Source organism: Quercus lobata, chromosome 10 (genome assembly GCF_001633185.2).
Source record: "Quercus lobata isolate SW786 chromosome 10, ValleyOak3.0 Primary Assembly, whole genome shotgun sequence".
Lineage (NCBI taxonomy): Eukaryota > Viridiplantae > Streptophyta > Magnoliopsida > Fagales > Fagaceae > Quercus > Quercus lobata.
Genome location: NC_044913.1, coordinates 15,313,409 through 15,325,013, shown reverse-complemented (window position 1 = coordinate 15,325,013; position 11,605 = coordinate 15,313,409). Strand labels below are relative to the sequence as shown.

Below are 11,605 nucleotides of genomic sequence, written 5' to 3'. Positions count from 1 at the left end.
CGGCCGGGGAGTTTGTCTGGGTGTGCGGCAACTGGTTTGCTGAGGAGATCCCCTGCCCCCTCTCATAGCGTGAAGTGGGTTCGTACCAATCTCTGACTTAACCATTTCTCTTTTTTTTTTTTCTTTTTTATTTATTGAAGTGGCTTTTTATTATTGGTTGTTGATATCGTATCTCGTTCTTTTGTAGAGGGTAAACTGTTCGTCCCAGACATTAGGACAGTTCACGTCAGAGACTTGAATTTCATCCTTCGGTCCGAGATATTTGTGCATTGGGATGGACAGCTCCGAGCCTCACATCTGATCCTCAGGGTTGAACCAGTTTATTCTACTTGGCAGTCCTTCAAATAGGCGCTGTTAGTTGACAGTCCGCTTTTGTCGTACATAGACGTTCGGCACGCGAATTTTCTACCGCCGAAACTTACGATCGGCGAGGTGAGGGAATTGGGCAAGTGTTACACCTACTCAGATGAGCTAGCGCCTTTGCGGGACGAGTCTGCGGAGTGCGTGTCTCGGCGTCTCCGAGAGTTAGCTCACGAGGCTATCCAAGAAAAAGTTCTTGTTCAAGGACCCATTCACCCTGAGGACCCAATTGAACCTGAGGCCCCTTTAGAGGAAGCCTAGCATTTTGCAGTTGACGTAACTAACTTGTCAGCCACTGATTCCTTTCTCGGCGAACACATGGTGACCCGGAAGTCCATGACCATTGATCGCTTCGTACCCGGTGCGCGGCAAGCCACGCAGCCCCTACCCTCTCAGAGCCAAACCCTGGTGCCTCCCCCTCCACCCCCTCCTCAAGCTGGACGAGCCTGGAAAAGGTAGAGGGTTGCCGATCAGCAGCCCACGGGTTCGGGAGATGTAGCAACTCAGACTCCTCTCGGACCAACCAGAGGTATTGTCATTCACGAGCCGCAAACCCAGGTCGGGCCAGGTGTTGCGTCCTCCTCTTAAGCTGCGCCGACATGGAAACCTAAGTTTCTACTGGACAGCAAGCCTTTGCCTTCAATTTCCTGTGTGCAGATGTGGGAGAAAGGCGAGGAGGGCCGCATTGCTCAAACCTTGGCCATGGGTCTCCTTCCGGCCGATGATGTACATGCCTTCGAAGAAGGGTCGAAGGAATCTGTGGGGCGCAAGCTACAGTGGCATACTATCGCGGTAACTCTCTACTTCTCAATTACTTTTTATCCTCTTCATTTCATTGACGTACTAATTTCTGTCTTTGTTAGGCTGCTCAATTGGCCCATATTTTGGGTGGTCGTGCAAAGGATCTTGTCAAGGAGGTTGATTGAGAGAGGGAGGCATGGGAGACAGCTGTCAAAACGGTTAAGGAAAAACTAAAGGCAACTGATTTTGCTGAGAAGAAGGCTGCTGTTGCAGAGAAGAATAGAGCATTGGCGGAGAAGAGGTCCGCGAAACTCTTAGTTAAGCAAAATGAAACAGATGTCAAGCTGGCCGAGGCGATTAGCTTAAACATGGCCCAAGCCGAGGAACTTGTCGACCTGAGGGCGGCTTTGGAGGCTTGCGAAGAAAAATGGTACAATGAAGGGTTTGCCAATGCCGAGAATTTCGCGGAGCCGGTGGTGAACCAAGCTCGAAGGCTGGGATTCAAGGCCGGGTGGTTTGCTGCTCTGCAGATTTTAGGGGTCCCTGAGGATTCCCCTCTAAGAGATTCCGGCCAAATTCCTTCCCGAGCTCAGTCACTGCCGTGCAGGATCCCTCGGTGCCCATAGAAGAGGAGGAAACAGCAAGTATGAGGGAGCTGGTGGAACAGATCAACACATATGCAAAGTCGGATGAGATGGAAGCCACCAGCATCCTGAATGCCCAAGATCAGCTCGGTGGGGACCTGCACTTTCCCGTGGCTGACCAGCAACAGTCCGAAGCAGCAGATCAGACTAGACCCTCCACTTGACTAAGTTACTTGCTGTACCGCTTTCCTAATGCTTTTACTTCTTTTTACTGCACTTTTTTACTATTCCTTTCTCGGTAAATTTGCCTATGTCACCTGACCGTGGTAACTGAACAACTTATTTATTTCACGGGGATGACCCGTACACAGTTGCCGGGTTTTGGCGACGAGACATTAATTCTGCTTTTAACTTTATTTGAATGATTATCTATTCGTTGTGTGTTTGTTTTGACCATGCCCGTGAGTGCTTTGCATTGATCTTTGGTGTTGCCTTTCTTCATCTGTTTTTGTTGTTTCTACTTATTCTTTTTGCATGTTTAGCCGGGGATTGCCAGCACGGTGGGATAAATCGAGCCCCAATATATTGTGTTTATACAACGTATGTTTGCTTTCTTGTGAAAATGAACGGCACGATGCCTCACACTCTGGTGTAAAGTTCTCACTTGATCGGCGATTTTGATCGAATCGAGAACGGGGTCTCTTTCCCAGAGGTTTTTTTTTTTTTTTTTTTTTTTTTTTTTTTTTTTTTTTGTAAGAATGATAAGGTTTCCACCTACTCGGCGATATTGATCGAACCGAGAACGGGGCTTCTGTCCTTAGAGTAAGATTTCCACCTGCTCGGCGATATTGATCGAACCGAGAACGGGGCTTCTGTCCTTACAGTTTTCGTACGAATAATAAGATTTCCACCTACTCGGCGATATTGATCGAATCGAGAACGAGGCTTTTGTAATTAGAGTTTTCTTATGAATGATAAGGTCTCCACCCGCTCGGTGATATTGATCGAACCGAGAATGGGGCTTTTGTACTTAAAGTTTTTTGTAAGAATGATAAGGTTTCCGCCTGCTCGGCGATTTTGATCGAACCGAGAATGAAGTTTTTGTCCTTAGAGCAATCCATTCGTACTAGATATGCAATTACTAAAAGCACAATAATGAAATCTAACATAGCTTAGACAAGTAACTTCATCATTAAATTGATTATAGCGAAGTACAAGATTTGGACTTACATTTTCGTGCATGAATGGTCACAGATAAAACTTCTTTAGGTTGTGGACATTCCATGGCTGGGGGAGTGGCCTCTCGTCAAGGTCTTCTAGGTAGTAAGCCCCCGCGCCTGCAATGGCAGTAACTTTGTACGGTCCTTCCCACGTTTGAGCTAACTTCCCTGCACCTACGTCCCACATGTTTCCCACAAATTTTCTTAGCACCAAGTCCCCGACACTGAATTCCCTACCTTTTACATCTCGGTTGTATCTTTGGGCAAGTCTCTATTGATATTCCGCGAGCCATATTGTTGCTGCTTCCTGGCACTCTTCTAACCAATCCAAGTGCTCCATCATTAAACCCTCATTTTGGATGGGGTCAAATCCTGTGACTCGTGCACTACACAAGCTCACTTCGGTCAGTATCATGACTTCTGCCCCATACGTCAAGGAGAACGGGGTCTCCCCTATGGACCTTCTGGGAGTTGTATGGTAAGCCCACAAAACGTTAGGTAACTCTTCTACGCCGGAAATGAAATTATTGGGCCTAACTTCACTTGGGCTCACAACTTATTTATGAAGTGGGTTTTAGGATTTCCTACTTTAGGTCGTTATCAGCACAGAGACTCAAAGTAATATTCTCTCTCTCTCTCTTCCTTCACCCTTGTTTTTCCCTTTTTTTTTGAACCCCTTTTTCTTCCCCAACTTCTCCTATTTATAGCTCTAAGTTAGTGGGGAGGTCATGATTATTGTCATTGTTAGTGCGATTAAAAGTCCAATATTATCTATTGTAAGTGGGTGTTTAGGTGAGAGTGGAATACATGGCTTTGGAACTTAGTTCCAACTCAAGCTAATATGCTCGGTTGTGATGTTTCCTGGGAACTACCGAGCACCTTACGGTATGTCTGGATTTTAGACTTTCTCAGTTGTTCGGGAAATTTATGCCAAGCACCGATTAGGGGACGAGATTTAAACTTGTAGTTTATGAAGGTAGTATAAAGTAGAGATTTGAAAAATGGGGCCGTGCTACTAGGCCTGAATCCAGGGCCCAATTGGGTCTGGGCACCTCGGTGCCGTACAACAACGATACGATAACCCAGGAAAATCAAACCAGTAAAAAATTTGGAGAGGATTTAACCTAACTATCCTCAAGGTAAAATAAATCCACTATGAAAGAATTGAAGTTTACACAATAGCGACTTAGACCACTAATATCCTATTGCTACCTCGAGTAGGAAACTTACTACCACGAACATGTGACAGCTCCAAGTCCACGGACTACTTCTTTCTTAGATTCACAGCAACCACAAGTAGTCTCACTTATGATTTCTTTAAGCTCTTTATGCAGCAATTGAAACGATCATTAAGCTCTCGACATTAATCTTGAGATTGGAAACCCTAAGTATGTATGAAGGCAAACACCTCTAGATCTCACAAGAGATTCATACACACAGTATAAACAACATCAATAAAAAATGTGGCTTAGGTTTTTCTTTTTATACTTAAGGCAAAACATAAAACCCTACACGTTAAACGGGCTTGGGCTAAGTTGGAAAATTCTGTAGAAAAACAATTTGCACGAGTTTCGATCAATTGAATCTAATTCTCAATCGATCGAGCTAGGCAGATTTACACATTAAATCCTACAGTACACTCGATTCAAACTTTACACATTAACAAGCTTTGAGCAAGTCTAAAACAAGACTAAACGTTTTGATCATGGTTTACCAATATTACAAAATGAAGTTCTAATACATTTAAACCTAAAGTCTTAGAACCCAACAGATCTTTTGTAATGTAAAGGGTGGGATGTATGGTAAATTGGAAAAGTTAATGACTAAAATAGAAAAGGTGGCTTTTAATTTCAAATTTCAGCCAAATTTACAAAATAGTATGAGAGTGAACTAAATTGTTTTCACAATAGAATCTAGCAAAGTGGATTGCAATTTCAAGTGATACCCTCTTGGTTAAGAAATGCTTGTTGGAAGTAGGTCGGCTCCAACATATGAAAAATTATTCGATACTCAAGAATCAAGTCTTCCTCCTCTCACATAAATGGTAGATCATCCATTTCTTTTTCTTTTTTCTTTTTTTCATTTCACTATTTTTATTAGAGAAATGGGAATAAAGTTATGTTGTTATAAAATTTTCATTTCAGTTCCTTTTCTTTCCAAATGAAGAAAATGTTACTTTTTCATTTTTGTCCTTTCAAACATCCAAATACAAGAAAGATAGATTTCTATTTCCTTTTCATTCTGTTCTATCAGAGCACTAGCAATAGTGGTGCTAAATAGCTATTTTTAGCACCACAAATTTTAAAAAGTGATCTACAATAGTGGAGCTATATCCAAAAGTTTTACCTTCTCAGCTACAGTGCACAGCTAAAAATGGCTGTACACTGTAACTCAAAGGCAATATATATATATATATATATATTAATTGGTTTCTCTCTATTCTTTTATTAAATTAATCTTTTCTCTTTCTTTTTCACATACATTCTTTCTTCTTCACCAAACCCAAACCAGCACTTCTCCCTTTCAATTTTTTTTTTTTTTTCTTGTTCCTTCCTCCAACAATTTTTTCTCTATTTTTTCTTTCTACTTCACCTTTCTTCTTCACTAAACTCAGCCCTTCTCTTCTCCACCTTCATTTTTTTTTTCTTTCTTCCTCCAACGCCTCACCACTCCTCAGCCCCTGCCCACCAAGCTACCAGCGACCCAAGTCCTAAGCCGTTGCCGACACAAGTCCCAAGCTGCTGGTGACCCAAGCTTGGTGGTGGTGGTGGTTGTTGTTGTTGTTTTTCTTTTTTTTTTTAATCAGATTTGTGGGTGGTGGTTGTTGAGGTGGGTTTGTGGTGGTGGTGGTGGGTTGTTGATTGGGTTGTGTTTGTGGTCTGTGTTCATGGTGGTGATGGTGGTGAGTTGTCCCAAGCCATTACTGTGGACAGTTGTTGTTGGCAGTGGTGATGGTGCAAGTTTTTTTTTTTTTTTTTTTTGTTGGTTGTCATTGTATTTTTTTGTTGCTAGATTTGTGGGGTTGTTGAATTTTGGTTGTTTTTATGTGTGATTTTGGTTGATTTTTGAGATGATTTTGTTGCAAATTTGATGGATTTGGGTTGTGTTAATGGTGGCCTGTGGACAGTGGAGGTGGTTGTGGGTTGTGGGTGGCAGTGGAGGTGGCTAGGGTTTTTGGGTTTGCTTACTATTCTTCAGAATCTTCAAACGATCGATTTGTGGTTTTTTTTTTTTGTAGTGGAATGTATTATTTTATTGTAGTAGATATAGTATTTTATTGTGATGTTTATATTATTTTATTATGTTGAAAGCTAAAATAGATCCACTGCTGTTGAATGTTTTGTAAAATGAGTAGATAAAATAGATAAAGTAGCTTTTTATGGTGCCAAATAGCTAAAAAAATAGCTCCACTGCTATGAATGCTCTCATATGACATATCTATTATATTCCATTCAATTCTTCTATAAACTCGCAAATAAAATATTATTTTTCTAATCACTCATTGCAATGCCTTTGTAACTTACAAAAAGTGCCATATTTGAGTGGCTTAATGAACATATCTGTCAGTTAATACGTAACTTCACAAACTCAAGTTCAACTTTCTTTTTAGCTTACATTCCCAAATAAAATGATACCTTGTATGTATCAATATGCTTACTATGGTAATTAAAAAATTGATTATTTTCTATTGTCAATATTGATTTATTGTCCATGAATATCTAGTTAGCTTCTTCTTACACTATATGTTGCTTCTTCAATAAGTTTCTAAGCCAAATCCCGTGACAAACAATTGAAGTTGCAAATACATAGCTTCATAAGTAGAAAGTGTCAAAATTGGTTTCTTCTTGAAATCCTTGTAAATTCAATATCATCCATATATATAGACTACAAGTGATAATAAAAGTCTTCCAGTTCAATGATATTACTTGTTCTCGTTCTTAAGGAGATCCATGAACCAAATCCCCCTCTCCCATTTCTATAACTATCACATTATAAAATTAAAATATAAAAATAAAGAACAATGTCAATATTGAATCCAAGTGAAAATATTGTTACTTCAATCAAAATAAACTACATCAACCATTATGAAAAAAATTATAAAAATATTGTCCATGTAACATTACTTAAATTTTATTACATTTCAATCATAATATCAATGCTTTATAATATTTTATAAATACATTTATATAATGTCAATGTAGGCGATGATCTTGCTTTGGTCTCCTTAGAACGTCCCATCAGTACTGTATGGCTGGTCAGATCTTCAAACAACTAATAAACAAATGAATCCGTTATATGTTTTGAAATATTTATGAAACAAACTGTTCACATCAATTTTTTTTTTTTTTTTCTCATCTCCCATGGCACAAATTGTTAAGCAAGTCATAGTGCAGCAAGCCAGCAACCCTATTTTATAAAGTAAGAGCACCTTTAGTATATTTAGGGTGTATTTGGATACCGTTTATTTTACTAAAAACTGAAAACATTGTAATAAAATAATTTTTAAATGTGTAAATAGTGACGTGAGACCCATTTGTAATGAAAATTTTGTTATAAAAAGAGGTTTGTGTGTCACATGAATAGTGCACGAGACCCACTAAAAGTGCATTGGTTTTGCTGAAACACGCTTTAAAGAAAACGCAAACGCAGGATAGTGCTTTTTAGCACTATCCAAACACACAATTAATGTGAATTTAGACAGGAATGATAATTTTTATTACTAAAAATAAAATGTATTGTAATAGAATGACTAAACATATTCATAAGTTTGTTCGTAAATTATAACATTAGAATAAAATTTAAGGTCTATTTTAAGAAATCTCTTACTCATATAATTATAGTTTCTAGAAAGTAATATTTTTTAAATTTGAGAGAAAAGTTATTTTTTGGTGATTTATTTATTTTCATAATTACTATTTACATGTGGAAAGTTTTTTTATTCAAAAAATATATTAATTTTATAAATTATTATACCTAATAAGGGATAACTATTACAATCATTTTAAAGATGAATAATTATTTCTTATTTTAATAAATAGCTATTCATAAGAAATGACTATTCCATATAATAAAAACGTAATAAAACTATATAATAGCCTAAATTATAAGAATATGTATTACACATTACAATGCTTATTACAGTTTACCAAATATACTCTAAAAAAACAAACAAACAAATTTAATCCTACCATTTTAATCAGTCATTTGCTTAAAATTCCTCATACCTAGTGTCCATTTGGCAAATATTATTTTTGCCAACTTATTTTACAATTTAGTTTTTTTTTTTTTTTTTGTTATTATTCATGGGTTCTATTGCATTTTTTAATACTATTTATGAGTCTCACTGTATTATTTCAATTAACTTTTACCTTTATTTACAGTATTTTCAGCAAAAAAAATTTTAGTTTTAACAAAATAAATGGATCACAAATAGATTCTTAATGTGTAGATTTACCTCTCACATTTTTTGTCACATTTTTGGAATGGGTTGACACTTGACCAGACATGTTATTTATTTATTTATTTTTAAACATCATGTATTGGACTCATAATTTGTCTCTTATCCATATCATGGAATGGGTTTATGGCCCGTGTATCTCTTGTATTGCGGATTAAGTTAAAGGCCCATGCTTTTTCTTCAAAGGATTAAGGCTCATAGGCATAGCCTACTTCTGTCATCCCTCATCAAATGGATCTTCTCAATAATAAAAGAACATATTTATACAAAAATGAATCATGGGGGAAAAATAGCAAGTTGGTCAATTATTTGGGTCATTACTAGGGTTGTCCATGGGTCGGGCAGGTCGGGTTTTTGCCCAACCCGCAACCGACCCGTACAAAATCGGGTGGTCGTTTTTCAACCCGCAACCGACTCATAGCAGTAACGGATTCGTCGGTTCAGATTGCCGGTGGGTGGTCGTCGGTTTCGGGTGAACTCGATTATCACTGGAATCCTTCGAAACGCGGCGAGATCTCGCCAGATTGGGCGAGATCTTGCCAGATCCATCCAAGATCCGGTAAGATCCCGTTGGATTCGGCGAGATTTCTGCCAAATCGTGATGAGAAATCATTGGTTCGGCTAGATCCGATGTTTATTGTGCCAAAAATCGACGGATTTAAGTGAAAAATTTGCCAGAATCTGGAAAAAATGACCAAAATCTGAAAAAATGGCCAGAATCTGGAAAAAAGTTCCCAGAATCTGGAAAAAGTTGTCGAAATCTGGGAAAAAATAGTCGAAATCTGGAAAAAATGGCCGGATTTTAATGGACGTTTGATGGGTCAGGTTTCACGGGTTTTAGAGGAAGAGATCCGACATCGACCCGCCGGAGTCGGGACCCGAATACGACCACTGGAGCCATCGAATCGGGTGATTCCGGGTCGGGTCCGGGTGGATGGGCGGTTTATTTGGACAGCCCTAGTCATTACAATCATTGCGATCTATTCTGCAATAACCAACTGTGAAGCAACCTTTTCTCTCCCAAAAAAAAAAAAAAAAAAAAAAAAAAAAAATTGTGAATCAACAAACGAGTAATAGCCTAGGACACAACACACCAAGATACAAACATATAGAGTAATAGGGGGCTAGTGTGTCCTTAGCTAACTCTAGACTCTAAACCCAGCATCTACCACCAAATTATGGCCAGTGACAAATTGGGAATCTTCAGAAGCAAGAAACACCACAGCGTCTGCCACATTTTTGGGCCTCAACACCCCACCTTTCAAGTTCGAACTCAACTCTACCACCTTATCTACCTCCTCATCATTTTCAAACCCCAACATCTCCTTCAGCAATGGCGTCCCAACTGCCCCGGGTGAAATACAATTCACGCGTATCCCATATGAACCCACTTGCAAGCTCGCAGACCTCACCAACCCCAACACTGCATGCTTTGACATCACGTAGTCGACAAACCTGTCCGTACCCATACTCGCCGCCATGCTTGCTGTGCAAATTATGCTACCCCTCACGCGCCCTTCCACCATCGCTTTCGCCGCGTGCTTCACGCACGCCACCATCCCACGCGCGTTCACCGACATGAGCTTGTCGTAAGCCGACAAGTCTACGTCCAACACGGTCTGATCGCACGTGTGGGTCGCTCGAGCCATGCCCGCGTTACTAAACATGATGTCGACGCGTCCGTACGTATTGACTGTGGAGTCTACCAATGTTTTCACCTGTTCCTCGTCGCTGACATCGCAGTGGACATAGGTGCATATGTTGGGGCCGATAGATGCAGCGACGTTTTGGCCCTTCTCGTCTTGGACGTCGGCGATGACGATGGCTCTTGCGCCGTGAGTGGCAAAGTGGCGCGCCGTGGCCTCGCCCATGCCGCTTGCTCCGCCAGTGATTATAGCCACCTTGCCTTGGAGCTTGCTCTTTGGAGCTGGGCCTGTGGAGTCTGTCATTTCGTTTGTTTGCGTTAATCAGGGGATTGAATATCTTTGTTATGTCAAAAGTTGCTAAGAACACAACTCATTACATTATATTTAATCTTTCATTTGTTAATTGTTATATGGTACTATTAACCAACTGCTCCCAAGAAAGGTTGTCCGACTCTGGTGTCCCATACATACAGAAGTATGGGCACGAGAATTGACTACTCTCATAAAACCACTTATAATAAAGAGCCGGGCAAATAAGCCAAGTGAGTTTTAATTTATTAGATAAGAAAAATGACATATCTGCAACACTTATTGCTGTTACGTATTAGTATAATTTGATCTAATTCAATATTACTAGAAAGAAATTATGGGTTAATATATATTTTGCTGATCTTTCGAGCATGTGAGGATCCAGCTCGGTAATAGCATGGAATGCAGATATCACCCACAAAGGAAAGAATATACAGTTAATTTAATGGAATGCAGATACCACCTACAGACCGATAATATGGGAGATAGGTAACATTAATATTATATAGTTTCAATTCTGTCTTCTTCTTCTATTTTTAGGAACTTATATAGTTTGAATTCTAACCGGTCCTGTTTACACTCTCCAATATGAGTGAAGACGAGAGTTTTGGTGGGGCCATGGTATCTTACAACCGAGGGTGAGTTCATTGTTAAAGATTTATTAGCCCATTAGTATAAGTCTAAGTTTAATTTTACTTTGTATACAAGTCAAGTCTCTTACTTGTATTAGAAATTTATTAGTCTAGGGTTTATTTTACTATATGTATACATATATTATGATTCATTGTAGCACAGAATTTGTACTACACTATAATATATTATTGATGTAGTCATTTAGGATTTCCTTCGTGAATGTAGGTCGTTAGGCTGAACCATATAACTTTTGTGTGTTATTGTGTTCTACACTTTAAGTTTTCGCTTCAGCATTCATATTAGTATATTCAACATGGTGTATCAATACTAATATTTAACATGGTATTAGAGCTACCTTCCTATAGCTATGGTTTTCTGTCCTTACGGTGTATTAAGAGCAATCTTTGTCTTCCTTAGTGTTTTTTCATTGCGTTCTTCTTCTTTAACTTTCCACTACTGCCGTCAAAACTCTCCAGTATAGTCATTCCACTATTAGAAGTCACATCAACACTGTAAGACCATTGCCTTCCTTGAACCACCGTTACAGAACCAAATTTCATTCAAGGGATTTTCTCAACCTTATCAAATCTCAAGATTTCATCAAACTTCCATTTTAAGTTTGAGAGTGGGTGTTAAAAATATATTACTTCATTA

The 11,605-nt window shown here is 39.1% G+C and overlaps 1 protein-coding gene across 1 annotated transcript; it reads right to left on the bottom strand.

Annotated features, from left to right (window-relative positions):
* Nucleotides 1–9,508: 9,508 nt before the first annotated feature.
* Nucleotides 9,509–10,312, bottom strand: LOC115962711 ((-)-isopiperitenol/(-)-carveol dehydrogenase, mitochondrial-like). The gene has a single exon (XM_031081591.1). It carries the CDS (start codon nucleotides 10,310–10,312, stop codon nucleotides 9,509–9,511), a length of 804 nt encoding a protein of 267 aa, XP_030937451.1.
* Between the last annotated feature and the right edge of the window lie 1,293 nt (nucleotides 10,313–11,605).